General features: G+C 40.6%; 1 protein-coding gene across 3 annotated transcripts in view; it reads right to left on the bottom strand.

Moving 5' to 3' along the window:
• The window catches only part of vav3a (vav guanine nucleotide exchange factor 3a), a 94,243-nt gene that overhangs the window by 11,157 nt on the left and 62,434 nt on the right, over nucleotides 1–20,652 (bottom strand). For all 3 annotated transcript variants that reach the window (XM_084938931.1, XM_084938933.1, XM_084938932.1), the window contains exons 16-25: nucleotides 15,304–15,405; nucleotides 13,653–13,744; nucleotides 11,730–11,752; nucleotides 11,034–11,052; nucleotides 7,809–7,939; nucleotides 5,847–5,912; nucleotides 5,180–5,214; nucleotides 4,949–5,065; nucleotides 2,549–2,636; nucleotides 2,028–2,157 (exon numbers count right to left, since the gene is read on the bottom strand). In XM_084938931.1, coding sequence (XP_084795057.1) covers nucleotides 2,028–2,157; nucleotides 2,549–2,636; nucleotides 4,949–5,065; nucleotides 5,180–5,214; nucleotides 5,847–5,912; nucleotides 7,809–7,939; nucleotides 11,034–11,052; nucleotides 11,730–11,752; nucleotides 13,653–13,744; nucleotides 15,304–15,405 — 803 coding nt within the window. The remainder of the gene's footprint in view (nucleotides 1–2,027; nucleotides 2,158–2,548; nucleotides 2,637–4,948; nucleotides 5,066–5,179; nucleotides 5,215–5,846; nucleotides 5,913–7,808; nucleotides 7,940–11,033; nucleotides 11,053–11,729; nucleotides 11,753–13,652; nucleotides 13,745–15,303; nucleotides 15,406–20,652) is intronic.

The raw sequence follows: 20,652 nt of genomic DNA, 5'->3' as shown, positions 1-20,652 counted from the left end.
ATAACGAATAGATTAGGGTAAAAAAAAAAATAATAATAAAAATAAAAGTCCTAATATTATATCATATTATATAACGCACGTTACATGTTCAAATTGTTTAAAAAAATATACAGAATCAGCTACAGAAGTCCTTCGTGGACTAAAATTAGCATCTATACTGACACTGTTTTAACTTCTGCAACATTTTATGTCTTGATGACCTCATAGTACCACTTTGCTCTCAGACTACAGGCTTAACTTGTGGTTTGTAGAGTTTCCAGAGTTCTTAAAGTAAAGGTAGAGGCAGAGACTTCAGCTTCCTAGTTTGGATTCAGGAGACAGACACTCTCTACTTTTATGATTAGACTTAAAAGTTTCCTTTTTGATAAAGCTTATAGTTAAGGCTGGCTCAGGTGACCCTGAACCCTCTCTTAGTTATGATGCTCAGACTGCTGCAGGACTTCCTTTGATAAACCGAGTCTCTCCTTTCCACTTGCCTCTTTTCACTCCCCTAGTGTTTATTCATCACCGCAGCATGTGATAAAATTTTCTCCTGTAGTTTTTGTTTTGTCCTGTTTCCATGTGCTCTCCTTTTTCTGTCATCTTTCCCCTCTGATGGCCGCCCCTCCATAAGCCTTGTTCTGCTGCGCGTTTCTTCCTGCTAAAAGGGAGCTTTTCCTTCCCGCCATTGCCAAGTGCTTTCTTATATTGAGGTTATATTTGAGTCTTTACCTTACACCTGTGATTTGGTGCTAGATAATCAAAACTGAATTGTACTGAATTTAAATTGTGAAACATACATTTTTTCTTAAATAGATCATCCAAAATAACACAGATTTAAAAAGTGACGAGAAATAGATTCCATTTAACCTTAAGTCAGATTAATAGTGCAAACTTGTTTAGAGTTCTAACTGGTTTCCCCCCTTTTCCCCTGGCATTCAAATTGATTTGATCTTCAGCAATCGGCCAGAGACTGTTATCAAATCTAATGACATGCTTAGTAGACTCGCCAACCACCGTTTGACAGCCGAGTCAAAAACAATTAAAGTCAGGAGACTGGGCTGTTTATAACAGTTGTTAAAGAGCCATCCAGTTCTTTCAGGGCTTAAAAGATCCTCCTGTGTGAATTGAAGCAGTGTGTAACAGAGCTGTGAAGGATGACAGATGAGAAAATAGAAGAGAAAACAAGAGCAGAGATGGCGGGAAATCGGCAGAAACAGCAATAGTAGCGTGTTGCCGGATGAAACAAAAACTTAACAATCAAAAGAATGACTGACTTCAGTGTGAGTCCACTGATGCTGGTGAGCTGACGGCATGTACTGCCGTCAGATGTCTCAGACTTAAAAAGTCATGGCTGCACATGAAATTACTTAATTGCTAACTATTTTGGTTAACCAACTGTTAAAGTCTGCTTTGACGCAAAAACTAGGCAACCATTGCTTCTGGGTAGCTGTGGCTCAGGTGGTGGAGCAGATCAGCTACTGATCGGAAGGTTGGTGGTTCGATCCTTGGCTTCCCCAGTCTGCATGCCAAATATCCTTGGGCAAGATACTAACCCCGAGTTGCCCTCCGATGCATTCATCGGAGTGTGAATGTGTGTGAATGTAGTTTAGGTTGCACTTGAGTTTAGAAGTGCTTGTATGAGTGGGTGTGAATGGCTGAATGAGGCATGTTGTATAGAATGCTTTGAGTACTCCGGGAGAGTAGAAAAGCGCTCTATAAGAATCAGTCTATTTACCATTCATGGCCATATTTGCTCTGTTTAGTATGATGATTGCTGTCGTCCCTCAAATGCAAGGAAATTAAAGATCCATAGACAATCTGCTAATGAAAACACTGAGAGCCACTAGGCTCCGATTGAGAGGGAGTCTCCACTGGACAAACAAAAGCAAACAACTATCATATTTTTACTTTAGCTCCTCTCTGACTGCGATGGCCTTTAACATGAAGGATGTATTGGGGTCCAGTCACACTGCTTTCATTTGAAAAAATGTGATGTTTTAGTTTATTGCATTATTTCCATTCTAGGTAATTCTCGGTATACTCACTGTTGCCACCGGATCGGTTGAAGCGGTGCATAGCAGCGTTCTCCGTTTCTCGGTAAGGAAACTGCAGCGTGGTGTCTAGACTCCTAAAGCCTTCTCTCAGGGAGTGATGTTTGTAGTACTCAATCAGCTCCTGAACACATTCAAACACACATCCAAGTATTTTGAAATCATATCAACACATTTATGTCCTTAAGAGGATTCTTATTTTCCCCCAGTTATAGCAAATAAAAGTTGACTTTAACCATATACTTTAAAATTTGGTTTTGCAACCAGTATCTTAATATTATATTGAAAACCTCAGTAACTGGCACATAAATGGTAAACCTTTCCAATATGCTCTGGACTCTATAAGGCTGAAGCCCTCGGGTCAGTATAAACATGGCTCTAATCATAGCTATTTTTGTGCACATTGCTGAAATAAAATTCAGGTTTTTGACACTTCATTAAGTGAACAGGATTATTTATTTATGAACTGCAGTGGTGGAAGTTTAAAAAAAAATAAAAGACTGAAAAATACTCACTACTATGCTCCTGAACTTTTTGTTCTCTGCAATGTAGAAGGAGCCCTCCTTGGTCAGGATCTTTATGTGCTTCACATCATTGTTGTACCTGTGGGCCATTGAATAAGTTATGAGTGTAATTTCCCTCTCTGATCACCGCCATCGATCGGTGGCTGGCATCTAGCCCCCGTGGAGAGCCGGGCCGTCGCAGTAATGCATAGGATCCCAAAGGTTTGTGACATGTGAATGATGGGTGGTCAGGAGCGAGTGTGCGCATGTGTGTAACTGAAAGCTGCATGTTTGTGTTTGCATTAACAGGGTGGCTGATAGGGGTCTAAGGCTGCAGGAATAAAAAAAAAACATTTTTAGAGGTGCTTTGACAACAATATCAGGGATTTTTTACTCCATTTAACATTTTTGTGCATAAATGCATGAAATCAGATGACGGTTGTTTCAGGTTATGCGATTCTTTCAGTATTTTTAGAATTGTCTTTTTTGGTGCAAACACAGATGAAACACCAAAACTTGAGAACTTACAGAGTGATTTTATTCTATAAACTGATGAAACCGTAGAGAGAGCAAATCTTAATAATTAACCTGCTGTATCATCTTTTATTAAAGCTACGCTAACACCAAAGACTTGAAGTTGTGTAGTAACTATTTATGGTGCATGTACTGTATTTAGCGCACTTACTGAAGTGTGACACAGCACTGGTACACATCCTATGCTAGCCTGCGCTAAGCTAGGCTAACGTGCTCAGCTTTAGCTACATGTGTAGCGTGCAGGCGTCAACAATATTGGGCTTTTCATCTTAGTCTCAGCAACATAACAATTCAATGTCTTTGTCAAACCATGAAAATTCAATTGAAATCCAATGAAATCAAACAGTGACACACTAGAGCTAAACATTTTCAATCGTACTAGCTGTTAGTGTTAAAAAAATAACCCTGTAACAGTTTGAAAATGCGCTCAGAAATTTTAGAATCAGAAACAGGAAACTTTATTAATCCCTGAGGAAATTATGTGGTTATTGATTTTAAGATTTTAGCAATATAATACTTGTTTATCATTTATATACAGAGCTAAATAAAAACCCAACCCTCTTCTCCGCGGGCAGAACTGTGTGTTATTTCTGGAGAATATAAGAGGGTACAATGCTACAGCCTAATTCAAACGTAACCGAGGCCTCATGGCGATTTGGACAAAATCATCAAAAACAATCCTGTGCCAGCTCTGCAATGACAAACAGGAAATGCAGCAGAGGGCATTTTCATTTGAGAGTAATAATTTCCAGTGGTCATTGCCACATAGCCACACGTGTCTCTTTATACCCTGCGTCTCTCCATGGGGAGGTTTTAATGACCTTGAACAGTCTTATTCATTTTCTGTGCTACTCAGAGCTCAGTGTCTGTGTGCATACATGCAATTAAGACTTCAGCGTAAAAGGAACATGAAAGCGCTCCTTTCTTTGAGGGGAAAAAAACTCAAATTAAGTCCAAAGTAGTGTCCACTGCTTGCTGAGAAGCATGCTTACTCCTTGTTAAGGAAAGCATTCCAGCTCAGAGGCTCCACAGGAGGACATGACGGGACTCTTTTCACAGCACAGAGATACGTTACAGAGATCAGTACGGTCACCAGCACCCTAAGGCTTTGTTAATTCCTCATTACCAAGATTAAAATGGCTGTATGCTTCTAATTATAAACCACTGAGGCTGTTTTGTGGGTTTTAGGTCAAACCATAATGAATACTATTACATGTGCCTTAAGCCAGAAGCTGCTCCATGATAGGCATCTGGTTTGGTAAATCTCACACATATCACTGTGGTTAACCACAGACTCAACCTCAGAGGAAAAGCCCATCATCCTTACAAAGGACTATAAATCGATCTGTCAACTTATGGAGCAAAGCTGGGAGTTCAATTGGTCAATACTGTGGTTTGGCTTAAGGCATCATCAGAGGAATCTAACAACAGTGGGGCAAGAAACACTGCCATGTAAAACAGAGACAATAAAATCTATATACTACAAAGTTCCCCACTCAAAAATTGCAGAAAAATATGAAGGAATTATTTATTTTTTACTTCTGTGGATACTTTTTTTAGAAGCTGCTTTCATAAGCGATAACATTTAATACAAAGATGTAAAATTCAAGCAATTAATCAAGGTTTCGGCACTACAGTCAAATAATGTTTTATACCCAGCTGACTTTACATACTCTGATTACACGTAATTTGTTGCACAAGCTCAACATTAAAATTTATTAAAATTAATGGAAATAAAATTTATTTCCACAATGATTCGTAAAGCTTTGATCTGATATTTGATATTTGAGGGCCAAGAATCAAGTCTTGACTGTCCTCTGTCACGAATCTGCATCTGAGGTAGCAACTTTTATTAGTGGCACAAAGTAGCAGACTTACTTAATGCTGATGGCGTACTCTGTGTACTCTCTGCTGCGATGGCGCACCAGGTAGGTGCTGTTGACTCTGTTGATAAGCTCCGCCTCTGCCTGCAGCCTCTCCATAGGGCCTGCAAACCTACAGCACAGCAGCCAAACAGGTCCAGTTGTAAAAAAGACTAAAACTCCAACTACATGTGGACAAAAGAAGGTGAAAACAGCACAAAGTGGGAGGGCTGTTTGGTGAACCTACCAAGGTTGAGAGGAATAATCGACGGGCTTCGGGACCTGAAGAAAACACCAAACACGAACACGTGTTTTTGTTATTCTCACGATGCTGACACTTATCACACACAACGCAGACAAACCACTCCAATAAAATCTTGGTGCCTGTTTAAAAGCGAGTGCATCGCTCCTCTATAAAACACAAGCTTTTCCACTGTGCAACCTCAATAACACAGCTTAATGCACTTCTTATCTTTACAACATTGAGATAAGATGATAACAGTTTGTTATTTACTGGAGGCCTCATGTTCCTAAGGCAGCTGGAACAGAGTCTGATTTTCATTTTATCAAACAGAACATGACAGTCCAGCAAAACAATTCATAGTTCCCTCGTGTCGATGAAGATGCATGGAATTTTTCCTTCCTTCCTTCTCCGGATTAGTCTGAACAACATGAAGCATTGCTTGTTCCTTAAAAGATCATTTTGTACTTTGCTTAAATTAAGTGGTGAACTGCTCATGTCTCATAAAACAACCCGGACTCCTCGTGCTTTAAATATAGAAGCTTGTGGGTTGTTTTTCTACTTTTGCCAGGTAAAATAAGCGTAATTCCCAATTAGCTCCACACGCCTGGTGAATAAATGTAGCCAAATGTGAGTTAGAACTACAAGAGGACTGGAAGGAAATGCTACTTACGCAGGGGCAAGGCTTCACAGCATCGCTTGGAAAGAAGCCAACCTCTTTCGTTGACAGGATTTTGCCCTGAAACCACACAGAGATAATTGCGTTACATACATCTGGCTGACTGCATCTCTATAATTCAGGAACAATTAGCCTTGCAACGCAGCGGTGCAAATTTACACCAGCAGTTATCTATTGTTTAAATAATTCCTGGCATGAGGAATAAAACAGGATGACTTCCTTATTCCTCCCATGGCGAAGACTCTTAAAGCTCAGCGCCTTGATTTACTAACATTGGGGAGATGCAATCCAAATAAACACGAGTTTTGTGGAAGCCAGAGTGCATCCGTCTCCCTCACACAGCGCAGTCGTGACGCCGTGTTTTTGTCTCGACGGCGAGTTTGTTCATTCATGAAAAATTATTATTTTTGGCGCTAAGTATGTAAAATGATCGTGCGGGGATTTTTTAATGTGTCTCTTCAATAAACCCAGTGAATATGTGGTTAACTGTAGCGTGAAGGAGTCAAAGGTTTTATTTGTCACATGCTCAGTCAGTGTGTGCAGCGAAATGCAGGGTGGCATTCTCCTGAGGCGGTGCTAAAAAGGCAGGCGTGCAGAAAACAAAAAAAAGTGCACGCGGCGTTGTCACTTTACTGTGTGCGACACAGAGGCTTACAATAATTATAGTACCTGAAGCATTAGTTGATATTTTGCATATCCACCTGCCTATGTAAAGCATAAATGCATGAATTAGGGAGAAGAACGTATTATATTTATATAGATGCAGAAGAATAACCAAGCCAGCAGCTTTAGCACCACTAAGCTGTATATCAGCTGCCTCCTGACTGTCACCCCCACCAATCAGAGTTTGATGTTTTAGGGGTGTCCTAGGTGTTAATTAGGTGTCTGAGGCGGCCCACCTTGGAGGCAGACTAGCAGCGAAGCCTATTTTTTTCAATGCTCTGGTCATCGCCTGTCACATCGCTGCCACCTCAGGACGTTGTATCAGCTCTTGCATAAAGCAGTGCTTTCTGCTGCATGGCTGCTAAGAGTTTGATAATGTTTAGAGCCGGTAACATTGACAGAGTAAACAGATGGTTGCTATTGAATGAAATGAAATTACAGGGATCGATTCTATTTGTCACACAAGCCCAGAACAGAAATGATTACGGTCTGTTTGCCACAAAGGTGATGGATATTGAATGCATACTGGCTGCCAGGCCGTAGCTGCCTCCAGTAAGGCTTTTTACACACAGTTAATTGAATTCTTTATCTATTTTGTCTGTTTTGTATGAACCGCAGTAAGAGTTGTTGGATTCCAAACTGATTAAAATACAATAATAGTTTGCATCAATAAGATGCCCTTTTGAGCGCCTCAGGTAAAAATCTTACATCTTGTATAATTATTATGATGACTTTTATTCAGCTTCACATGGACAGAGTAAGTGACTGCTACACGGCGCTGCTGCGACTTTTCAAGAAACTGTTTATCTTCCCTCCTCTTGCGAGGCTTAAATCGCATGTGCTGCTGTCGCATAATAATAATTGCTTGCTTAAAACAACTGTGTGGGAGTGTCGCTTCCTTATGAGAAGTTCCGTGTTGTGTGAATAATTGCTTGTGGGTGTTTTCGTCTTTCTTAGAATTTCACTTTTCCATGAAGCTTGTTAGCAAGAATTCTCCGCATACAAACAGCTTGCCTGAGCAAGAAATGGAATTTGCTAAAAGGAAAAGCAAAGCGCAGGTATAACTCATGAAATGTCCACAAACATATATTTGACCGATGAGGAAGTAGATGAACAGGACGTAGCTACAAACTCTGACTTATCATATATTATTCTAAAACCATTATGAAATATTAGGCGGGGATAAAGGTTAGATGGAGCGGCAGTAGGGGGGGGAAATTGAATATTTAAACACAGCGCGTCCATTTTACAGTTCTGCAAAATGAGTGATTAAGAGATAGCGTGACCTCTGACCTGCCACCAGGGGCTGTGAATGTCGGCGCAGATTAATTCAATGATGTCACCCGTCTGGATGTGGAGCGCTGGACCTGAAGCGGGGCTTGGCGATCCAAAGTAGTTCCTGATTACCAGCATCTTGGGCAGACCTGCAAGATGGACAGCATGAGTGAAACTACTGTCTGAAAAATGTGAACAAACGTGTCTTTCGATATATTATAGGAATTAGAAACAGGTCTACAGATTAGTGGTTGGAACCTGAGAGGGAGCGACGGTCATTTCTTTGTCTGGTAAATTAGTCTGGAAACCTAAATATTAGCAGTCATGGAAACAAAATACTGATTATACTGACTGATCTATAATTAATCCTGTAGACCAAGGTACAACTGTTTTAAAGTGAGATCATTTTTATGAAACTTTTATGTAACACAAACAAATTAATTGATCAAAAGTAATGCTGTGACCTCAAGTCTGAGAGTTTGAGTGAGTCTTTGTTCTACTAAACTATTCATGGCCCCATTACAGGTGGTAATGAGAGGAGTATACATTTGTACACACACACACACAGATGCAGCTCTTGTCAGCAGTGCACTGCTCTTGCAAATCATCTCGACCCATTATTCATTATCATATTCCAGATAAGCAACAGTACACCATGGAGCATGGCAGGCTATCGAGCCCTCAGATAAAAGATAAGCAGCAATGAGCCCTGTTTACTGCTTAATGATGTTTTCTGGTAGTTTTCACTGAATTCCAGTCAGACACATCTTGTCGCATTAATGAGATCTGATGAAAAGTAATTTGATGTGACTAATACAGTAACACCCCTCAAAAAAAACCCAAACCACTTCCTTATTTTCCCGACTACATTCAATCATGTAGAGCGCACATTTTTCTTCAATTAAACTGCACCAGTCCAGGGTGAGATATTTACTCCAATATACAGCAGTAAGGTTTACTCGTGCACTAAAAAGTGGAGTACATCACAATCAAGCTGGATTTGCTGTCAGCAGGCACTATTTGATTTCAAACAATACCCTATTAATCCTATTATCCACTGAGACTGAATAATTTGTCATTATGAAGCATCCGCCCATGCCAAGCAAACAAATCCCAGGTTCGTATCATTTCCAACACAGTCAAATGAACTGTGCATATCTTTCTTTGCCTTATCAAGTGATAATGTTCTGGAGTATTATGATAAAGCAAAATAAATTAATAATAAAGCGATAGCACGAAGAAAGAGGTAGGGCTACAGGCAAACAACAGAGAAGTCAACAACATTGTATTGAAAGCTAATACTGTACATCTCTATCTGTTGTGCTTCTCTTTCAGGATCTGTTCCAGTGCTGTAGCACTGTGGCTGGCAGCCTGACATGTGCGATCTTGCCTGAATAGGACTTCTAAAGACACAGGGCCATGGAGAATTGAGTCTCGGGGGCATGAATTGCATTCCTATCCACACAAGGACAGCGTGTTAGTGCACCTTTGAAAATAGACAAAGAGAGGAGCATTGAAATATTATGAAACGCCGAGGGCTGGGGCAATCAAACGGCTATTGATTTTAATGCGTCTTCAGTCAGAAATGATTTTCTGCAGCATAATGGATGGAGGGGTGGAAAAATGAGTGTTGAAGCCAGGTTTATAAGAGATTAGAGCCCCTTGGTGCAGTTGTTAGTCATGTTCTTTTGCAGAACGATTGAGAGACAGAAATCAAAAAGAGGGAGACAGGCATATGTGCAATGGCTACATTTACTGTAGGTGCAGGAGTAACTTTGCTAGCTAAGTTATGCATTCTGGGTTTGGTCTTCTTCAGTTTAACAAGGCTCTTTTAGTTATAGATTAAGACTGAGCTGCAATGGCAAAATCACTTAACAGCTGCCTGGCGCACCTTCTTCTTTCACTAAGCAAGGTTGCCTCTACTTCAAGGAAAAACACAAGCTGACACCACGCCAGCGGCATTTCACGCAAACCTACTGCCAATCCTGATGAACCACTTAATTATTAAGAAATATTTTCTGGGTGATCTCGTTATGTAAAGTCGGGGGAGAACGCAATCACGAGGAAGCCCAGCACGGACTAAAAATAACCTCACGAGGACACGACGTGGTTGTTGTTGTTTTTGTTTTTGTCTTTGTTTATATGGCAACACGGTCGGGACGCTAAAGGAACAAGACGTGAATGACAGTCAGAAATACAATTACACTGGAACTACAAACGATGCTGGGTTTAAACGTTGATGGAAACATTGGTGAAGATGCAAGAACACTTTCTGCCTTTACTCATCTTAATCCAGCATGTAGTCTAATAGTTCACATTTACGACGTTTTATTTGAAGCCCGACGGGTTATCTTTTATTTTTAGTGTGGTGTGATGATTGCACGGTTACAAAGTATCTTATTCAGCTCTTGTTTTGATACATAGCTACTTTGTAAAATGATCCCTCCTCTGATTGGTTAGAGAACATTTACGAGTCAATAACATCTCTTATTTCTGGTGCTCAGATGACTCTGTGTCACCTTATTGAGAAAACAAGTTGTTGTGTCCGGACTCACAGGAACTGAAGTGACATGGTTGATCTTAGTAAGAGCCGATAACTTGTGTGGTGCTAAAAATAATATTGGGAAAATGCTATTAAACAGTGTTATCTGGATATTCTGTGGACTAGCAATTTTTTAATTTCAACTGATGCTGTTTATGTTGTCTGTTCTCCTTTTATCCTCTCTTCAATCTGGTGTCTTTTCACCAAAAATGTATCTGACATTGGTTTTGTCACTTTCACATGTACCTTCAAATACATGACAATGCAACATATTTCTTTTTGTTCTTGGTTTTGTTTTCACAATGCAAAAGTCATTTTTAGTGTTTGTCTTTCAGGCATTTTTTTGTTTTTCCTTGTTTTTGTTTTCTCTTGTACTTTTTACCTAATCCATTAATAGGTTTGTTGGAAAAATATCTTCACATCAATACAAAAGTTTAAAAGATTGTTATGTGAAGTCCTAAAAGTCTGCGTTTAAAGGGTGTTTTTATGTTCATCATACTGTTGACATAGATCGACAACAATAGCTTGACTGTTGTGACACCCATCAAGTGAAACATTAGTAAACAACAGCTTGTTCAGCAGGCTGACAGACAGTATTAGTGCATCTCAATAGCTGTCCAAGATGAATAATTTCCCTCCTGAGTAAGGACAGATGGCATATGCGAGGTAGTGGGATGTTGGGAGATGTGAAAATTTCTTACCTGGATCTCGATCTTTGCCCTGTAAACATACAGAAACATAGTTAGACTTACAGGGACGGACTAACAACATTTTTTTGTATTCATTAAATGCATTTTGGGTCAAAGTTCATCAGTTTCTCCATCTCAAGCACCTAAACAAGCAACCTGCATCATTTTGTACACGCACATTAAGTGTAAAGTTGAATTGAATCTGGCCTGCTAACCCCCACATACAGACCTTACATGGTTAGACTGGCATAGGCTCATGTCTCATGACTCCAGGAGCAAGTTTTAAAGTTGCAGAAATAATTAAACCTGTGCTTAAGAGCATTTCTGAATCAGAACCAGAAATAAACAAACTTCAAAAGTGCACAAAACTCTTAGCCACAAAGTACAGTTTCAGCCACAGCCACAGTTGCTGTCATACTACTAAAGTAAAGTGCTGCAAGCACAGTTTAATTTCCTGCTTGGGGTTACTTGTAAACATTGTAGCAGTAAAGTGCAAAACAGTTTCAGAAGCAGCACACACAACTCGAAAAAAAATCTCCCCAAACATTCTAGTTTGGCATCAGGCAGGGCTGCAACAACTAAAGTCAATTGGAGTCTCCTTGGCAAATAGCTGCAGGAGAGAGCAGTGTTCAAAGTGCAGCAAAGCTTTGGAGAGGAGACAAACAGCAGACACAGACAGACGCACACACACACACACACATAGCTCACCTGAGTTCTGACGGAGCCGGAATCTGAAAGAAGTTTGAGAACAAGCATAGTGAATGACGGGTTAGCGGGTGCACGCAAACACTTGCACACACTCATCGGTACAAGGCAACACTCCCTCATTAGTGGAGAAGGCGGACGCTCATGTCTGACCGCGGCTCACTTTGTTTTGCTGCGCTGCCACTACCTGACAGCCAGGATAAAGGAGGTAACGAAGCAGGGGGTGGGGAGCGAGCGAGCGAGCGAGCAAGGAGGTGGGGTGTGGTGGGTGGGGGGGTAGACCTGTGGGTTTTGCTCCACCAGTTTCTTTCATTGGCTCCCTCTGGGATGGGTTACACCCCTCTGTGCATGCACACAACCGCATGCCTGTGCACACACACAAACACACTTTGGTACCTGTGCAAACAGAACTATTGCATACCTCCACAGGCACGCGGGCTAACTGGCAGAAAGCCACAAATATACACTCTGTACCTAAAGCACCTGTCCACATGCAAGCAGGGTTTACACATGTGCACGCCTCCCTCAGTTCCTAAAGTGACCTATGACCTGTTATGCAAAATCACAGCGAGTGAGCTGATAACAGGGACAAATGCAAGTAAACTCCCTCTTGCACGCACAGACAGATACACTCAGGCAGCACAAAAACACACGTTCGTTCACTGTGATTGCGTGTTTGCACACGTAGCAAAACCTCTGGTGTATTGATATAAATAAATAAATAGAATAAAGAGCTAGAGCCAAAAGGGTATAAGAAGAAGTGGACCACTTCTTCTTATAGTTATCCTCTGCAAGGAAAGTTCCACATCTCTTACAATATTTTGATATAAGTGTGCTATGAAATGCTGGTCCACAGCCCTGCATATATTCCCTGCACCGGCAGAGGTTGAATACTGTGTGGAGTAATGAGAGGGCGAATTCAAGCCAACATCCCAGCCACTGGTGTCGCCCCAATCTACTCAGGTACACAGTGTGCCCAGGTGGGCCTGGCAGTGGCGTTATTGCCTCTGCGACCTGATAGCACCGTGACAGATGCCAGGTCCAACAGGAGCTGGCAGCTTGCCACGGGGAATACAAACACACCCTCATGCAATTGCAACAGGCTGTATCAGCGGTACAGCGTGTGCAGGCTGTAAAAGTTGCTTGTAAAAATATTGTGCAGAGTTTTTTTCGTGCACTCTCAAAACCTAAAAAAGAAACTTAAACAAAGTGAATTTAGTTTTTCGCCCCTTCGCGCTCACTTTGAGACAAACACACACGCATAGACACGCACGCACTCACTCACGCACGCAAAGGACAACATGTTGGGTTTCTGAAGGCCTTTGTTTGATTCCACATGTCTGAAGTTTTCCCTCCATGTCTCTCAGAGCTGTCAGCGCTTCTGCACAGGGAGCTGAGTGACAGATACACAACAGGGGCATAATAACAAAGTCAGGAGTTTCTTAAACTCCTCAGTAAAACTACTATTAGGCTTGGGGAATATGTGCAATGACACACAGTGACATTGCCTTTAAGGTGCTCTGAAGTGTCAAAACCAGCCAGGGAAGCGAGGGAGCTTCAGAATGAGCGACTGCAGTAGCGATCGAATACGTGGATGACCTTGGTGCAGAGGCGCAAGGACACGTGCAAAGTAACAAACCCTCGTCCTGTTTAGAATGCCACAGTGCAGCGCTTTCTTTTTTCAAATCGCACCGCAACAAATCCCACCCATGCCCATAAGTTGTCACAAGACACTCGTACATCAGGTTTTATGCGCCACTTTGCGTCATCTGTCATCGTGTTAATGCGCCCATAAAGGTGCAGTTCTATTCGTGCAATTCGATTTACTGTCTCCTCTTAAAAACATTTCGCTCGGTGACGTGCAGCTGTGAGTCGCGTGGTGCAGAAGTTTTGCAGACTCGATCTGGGGTCGTGCAATAAACTTACCTGTTTTTCCACAGCAGCCGAAACGGCCCAGGCATTCTTTATGGGCACCTAGACCACACTTGGAGCACCAGTAGCCCTGGTAAAAGACGCCCCTGCAGACACAGGAAAGTTCATCATAAGAATACATGGCAGTCACAAACAGGGGCAGTAATGCTTGTGGAGGAACAAAATAATCGGAGCTGCGTGTTTACAGGCGGTCAAAGGATTCAGTGTCATGTGGAAAAGTTCGCTGCCTTTTTTTCTGTCAGTTTGTATAGTTTGCAAAGCGACCTGTGCAAATAATTTATACTGACTGACGCTGCAGCGCTGCCTTTCCATTTCATTTAGGGGTGCTGCGAAGTTTGACATTTATGGCAGCTTGATAGTATAACCCTGAGGACTGCGGCGATCACCTTACTTCCATTTGCACCGACATGACTTGTGACATTTGGGGTGTTGAGTGAAATGCCTCATAAACAATTGGGGGGGAGTTGCCAGTTTAGTTGAAGGGCAGATTGTTTCAAATTTGTTACAATTACTAACTTTTTCCTCACCTATTTTAAGCGTCTATGGATTGAGGATGCCAATTGCTCAGTAGATGGCTAAGCCACCAGAGGGACATCGAGATATACAGATAAAACAGTCGCTAATATTTTGTGTGTGGTCACATGGTTGATCTGACACGAAGCATTAACAGTAGACAAGGCCTTGAATGTAAATGTTGCTACAAAGAAGCTACTAAGCTCTATGATACTTCAGCATTCAACCAACCATGATCACGGTCTCCTCGTGACCATTTTAGATGTAAAATATCATTTTATCTTTTTACAAGTTCCTAAAACACGGTGTAGAATTTTCATGGCCACCCTGACCTTTGACCTTTAATCATTAAAATCAAGTGTGCTTATCCTTAAGCTTGAGTCCAAGCTAACGTTTTTCACTGTGTTTCTGCTGCACACTGTTAATGGGAATGGGATGGAAGGACAACTCTAAAAAACATAACGAGATGAAAGCAAAGACTTATTTTCTTATTTGGAGAACGAAGCAGGAAAGCGAATGTAACCTCTTAAGCCCTCCTTCTACCTGAAGAAACATCAGCGAAACACAATACTCTAAAGGAAGAATAACTATTAGAGGAAAAACTTGAGGTATGATAAAAGATGCAGTCCAGCGTCCTAAAAAAGAAAAGATACACTTCAGACATTTTTATTATTCTGTTGGTGAATCTGCTGCATGGCTCTGTATATTCACAGTGCAATAATCTTGTCCCCGTTCCCCATCCATTGCCTTGAAGAAGTGCTGAAGTGTGACAGACATTTTTCTTCACCGTCTGTGGAAGGTGAGACCACTCAGTCGTTCCCACTGTGAGAGAGACCATGAGCCGCGGTCCTTTGGGTGCCGATACCATTCAGTGAATTCAAAAGGAACTTTGTGTAGCCAAGGCACATGTGCAGAGAAGAAGAGGGGCAAAGGCAAAGTGACGAATAGATTGTTAGGGTACACTGGAGAGGAACAGGAAGAGCTGAGGTCTTTCAAAGGAATCCTGACAGTTGTCTGAAGGGAAAGGGTCCACAGCGCCTCAGTCTTTATGTCTGCCAATAGCCTCAAAGCAGATTTTGTTCTGCTTGTACAGTGTGTGTGTGTGTGTGTTTGTGGGATAGCAATCTCTTACCTAAGCAGCATGTGGCAAGAATTGCAGGAGGTGATTCTTTCAAAGGTGTGCATACGAAATTCATGGTGGTTGTTGGTCGCATTCTCTGGCCGAATGTTGGATCTAAAAGAGATACAATGCACGATAAACACTAGATTCACAGACATCTCAATTTACTCCGTATAAACCAGGCACTTCGGGCACTAATGTAATGCTAAACTGCAGCTTTTGACACCACTGATTCCATTCTTACTAACAAATTACAGAAATGAGATGGCATCACTGGTTTCCATTATACATTGCACTTACTTCAGAATTCATATTAACAACCTCATCTGCACCCATTCATACGTGGAGTCCCCCAGGGCTCAATCCTAAACCCATTCTGTTTTCTTTATAAATGTTACCCTGGGTCAGGACTAACATGTATAAACGCTGATAGTGTCCAATTATGTGGGTTTTTTTTTTTATCTTGGTATGTTTTTACTGTATTGGCAGTGTGTTTGGGATCATTGCTATGCTGAAAAACTGAGCCACTGCCAATCAGAGGCTCTCCAGATGTCATTGTATTGTATTGGTGGATCAAAATCTGAAAATACTGAGTTCAAAATTCTATAAATTTTGAAAGACCTCCAGCGCCACTGCCTGAAATACAGCCTCAACCCATGACAGAGCGTCCACCAGATTGCTACAGATTGCTCTAGATACTAACTATTGTACCTCACTACTGACCTCCTCCATACATTCAATAATTTGAACCAAAAGTTTCAAATTAAGAGCTTTTGCAAAAGATTTTCAGTCATGTTCTTATCAAATTTGGCATAGCGCAGCCTACTTCAGTTTTTTTCCACATTTCTAAACATTATTTATCTGTTTCTTTAGATACTGTTTGCTACTGAAGTGGAAGACCTCTATCTCTAATTTTTTGTTCTCAACTTGTCTAATTTCCTCAACTTTTTTGAGGGTAGACTGCACACCATGCAGAGATGCAAGTCTTTGGCTACTAGCTCTTTGGGAATTAGCTTGTTGTGACAAATTCCTGTCAAACTGAGTAATCTTTGGCATTTTTCATAGATTCAACAAAAAAATGGGAACAAGTTACGTGTAGGATGCTAGTTACAAAGTGCTAAAGATACCATTAAAATTGATTATTTGCTGAGGTGTCTGGAATCACAATTTTAAAAAAAAATAATAAGGAAGTGCGACTCCATGGAATTAAAAAAAGAGGGGTAGCTCAAGACTTTTGCACAGTACTGCACAACAAACTTTTGTTTAACTCTAAGCCTACAAGTTATGGATGTACCTGATTAGCAAAAATCAAACTATAATATACAATGACCACTCTTCAGTCAATTAGTGAATGAAAATTAATTCTTGCTTGCTCCCCTATTTGTTACACTTTCCAATCAGCTGCGCTCTTTGATGAAAATGTCAATTTCAAAGAACAAAAAAGTACATTTTTTTCCCCCACTTATAATTGCAGCCAACAAACTCCTCCATGGCTACAGCAACATTTCCCTGACACGCTTCTTTGAAGTGGGAAGGAGAGAATTGCAAGCACACAGCCAAGGTCTACTAGGAGTGAACACGGGAGGTGTTCTCAGCCCCTTGGGACATGGTTGCATGGGTGGGAGTACGGAGGAAAGCAAAAAGGAAACAAGAAAAGAAAGACATGTCTCAGCTTTGTCCATATATTTATCTTCCAGAGGTCATCTCTTTGTTTTCGGCATAAGTGTTTACATAAGAATTTAGGTTGTTATGTACAAGTGCTTAATCTCAGACTAAGGTAATGGGCTACAACATGCTCAGTGGAAAACAGGACAAACAGGGCTGAGACAGAATAAAATAGCAGAAAGGGGAATTTCAGTGCTGTCTTCTCTTCTGTACCCGGGTCAACCAAGACATCAGCTTTGAGGTCAACACTGTCACTGGCTAGAAATTGTGTACCAGAAGAAGGAGGTCTGCTTGAAAAATACAGAATTTAAAATATATGAAATTTGTAACTGTGTCATTGTAAAAACATTTGCACAGCTTCATTTTTTCTTCGATTCGAAGCTTGTAAAGCTATCCAGTGCAACATTGTGCAGCGTAAACCTGCCTTGAAAGGGAGCCTCGATTTTAAAGACTTATAAACTCACAGTGTGACTTCATTTGAATTTATCTTCAAGGATAGAGCCCTTACTGTGTGCTGTTCAAGCAAAGGTTTATGTTGAATTTTCATTTCCCTGCTTCGGTACATACACGGTGTGACCACCTCTCGTGGCTGCTAAATCTTAGTCAAGCAGTAAATTCTGGGTGGTTTGGACACAAAGGCAGCGAGTAAGAAAACAACTGTTCACAGATCATCTATTAAGCATCGCCGTGGGAGCGCGTCGCTGTTTGGCAAGTCTCATAGCTCGTTAGCTGAGCCCCAAATATTAATCAACCAAAGCTCCAGTTTTCTCAGTTTCACATCACACAACACTTCATGTTTTTGATCCTCACTTCCTGATGCCTTCTTGAAGATGTTATTTCACAGATTTTGTCCTATTGTTGTCTTTTTTTTTTTTTTCATTTTTATGTTTTAATTGAGGCAGAGCCTGCAGAAGAAGCAGACTGTTGTCAACTCACTGCTGCTACAGTGAGAAGTGTAACAACAAACTAATACAATAACAGCTGCCCTATGCCATCGATCTATAGGAAAATGTAGTAATACACAGATTTAATGACACTAATGTTTATTTAATGATAATAAAACTGATACTGCTTCTGTATGAAGGGCCAAGAGTGCCAAAATGAAGTAAATTTAAAAAAAAAAATCAAAAAAATATTTAAATCTGTCAATAATTAATTAGAGATAAATAAATATATTATTATTTAAATGTCTTGATGCATGCTCAGTCATCCAGGTAAGTAATTCCCAAAAGGTGATTTACACCTATAGACCAGTGGACACTCTTTCAGTGATAAGGATGTACACATCCTGGACAGGGAGGAACACTGGCTTGAGCGCGGAGTCAACAAGGCTATTTATGTGAAAAGGGAAAGACCATCTCTGAATCGAGGAGGGGGCCTAAGGGTACGTCTTTCACCATCTTACAATGCTGTGACTGCAGCCATTCCCCAACTCTCTGTGAATGGTACTCATGGCCATTGATCAGTGGGCTTTGATCAGTGGTCATGACGTGTTTGAGGGGAGTTATTATTTCACGTCACTATGAGCATTTAGTAACACATGAAAGGAAATCCTGTTCGTGTATTAATCACCAGAGCATGTCGCATAAAAAGAGATAAAAGAGGCAAAACCATGCGCCATAGTCAGGAGTTAACATGGGCAGGATTTTTTCTTTGTTTGTTTTATTGGCACAACAACAGGACTGAGGTGTCCATAAGTTGTTGGCATCTGTCCTACAGAGGAAAATGTCTGTACTTTTGTCATCTCTGCTACTATTAATTACTATATTAATTAATTAATTAATTACATATTTAATTATATTTAATTATGTATTTAGTTAATTCATTTTGGCACCTGTGGCCCTCAATACTTCTGAGGGGGTGTTGGTCTTTTACACTTTAAAGCCACTTTCAGCTGCTCACTTATTCACAAGGGGTCACCACAGCAGGTAGCGCCGCATGTCTGATTTGGCAGATAAATACTCACATAAAGTCAGCACCACTAACACTGATCAAATACTTCGTATATTTATGTAATATATTTACACATGTTTACTCAGCTGGAGGAAAACCAGTTAGTGTGTGAAAACAGCTGTATAATCTCCACTGTGGCTCTGTAGATGTCATATTCATTTCATCAGTGTTGGTGCCCAAAACTTCACTAAATATAACACTGTCCTGCACTGTAATACTTCCCTGTCTAAGCCTCTGCCCTCAGTGTTTTTCTTTCTCCGTTTTGAAAGAGGGATTCCGGTGCACCTCTTGGTCTCGACAAATAAAATTACTATAATCCTGATTAACAGAATCACAGCTTTATTTCATGTTTGAGCCCCGTGCTGTCACACTGTGCATTATCGCATCATTGTGCAGGACTATCACTCATGCTTGGTCAGGGCCTGCAGGTTTCACATTGTAAGGCACTGGGTAGGCCCTTTTAGCATCATTTGTCAGCGTGCAGTGACTCCAACAGAGTTCAACTGGAGTCCCAAATGCAACAGAAAAAGGAAAAGTCAGATAAAACAGTAAAGGTCAAGTGATACCAAGAAGGTTTCTGCAGGATTTTTCTATTTTATTCTTTCACACAATGAAAATCGGCCCTATAAAGGCACATCACTGTGCAGGGGTTCTGCTTGTGTTTAAGTATGCTGAGACGGGGTTCTTGGCCAAGAGTCAGTGTGTGAAGTTGTCACTGTAGATTGTCATCATACTTATGTGACAGACACGTCATAATATATAACAATAACTACCTGTCTTCACCAGCTCCTCTCCTATATGCAGTCTCCCATCTACCTAACAGCAGTGGCACCGCCTAATTTTGCTGTTCTGACGATCAAAACAATCACAACAACCTCAGTGATTTAAAAAAAAAAGTTTTTATAACAGATTGGAATAATAATTGGAATAATTACAGATTTCAACTTTTACTCCAGCTCAGCAGAGGTGGGAAGTAACAAAGTACAAATACTTCATTACTGTACTTCAGGAGAATTATCAGGTGTCTGTACTTTTACTTTCACTCCCTACATTTTGAAGCAAATAACTGTACTTCTACTCCTTACATTTTCAAAACGGGCTCGTTACTTTTGCTTTGACATTGAGGGGAGTCATTATTAAATGGATTTGAGCCTAAACAGTAACACATGAAAGGCAATCCTGTTTGTGTATGAATCACCAGATTTACTCATTTTCCTGTTTACAGATAAAGACATGCTCTACAAAGGACACAACAGAAAATAGAGCTATTTTTGACTTTCTTTCCTTTTCTCTGCTCATTTTCTACTTAACTGATTCAAGCCGAGTACATTTATTAGAATTGAAATGTATCTACTAATATTATTTATTATTACATCAATATACCACAAGGTTCAGTTAGCTTTGCACAAACACATCAGGTATAAATGTCCTCCAAAGAGCTACTTTTTACTTTCTTACTTTGAGTACAGAGAAAATACTCAAAGTTTTCACTTTTACTTGAGTAAAGAAGTTGAATCAGTACTTCAAATTTTAGTGGAGTATTTTCCAATAGTAGCATCTGTACTTCTACTTAAGTACAGAATATCTGTACTTTCGGCACCTCTGCATCTGATATTCTTGTGTCGGCCCCGAATCACATCTTCTACTAACAATCTTGGTATTATTGTTTAACAGCATTTGAATTTTAAACATAACATCTCTGAATCCATCCAGTCCTGTATCTTACATCTGAGAAGCTGCAAA

This window comes from Perissodus microlepis, chromosome 9 (genome assembly GCF_051167445.1).
Source record: "Perissodus microlepis isolate ML-2025 ecotype Zambia chromosome 9, ASM5116744v1, whole genome shotgun sequence".
Lineage (NCBI taxonomy): Eukaryota > Metazoa > Chordata > Actinopteri > Cichliformes > Cichlidae > Perissodus > Perissodus microlepis.
This window is presented reverse-complemented; position numbering and strand designations above follow the sequence as displayed.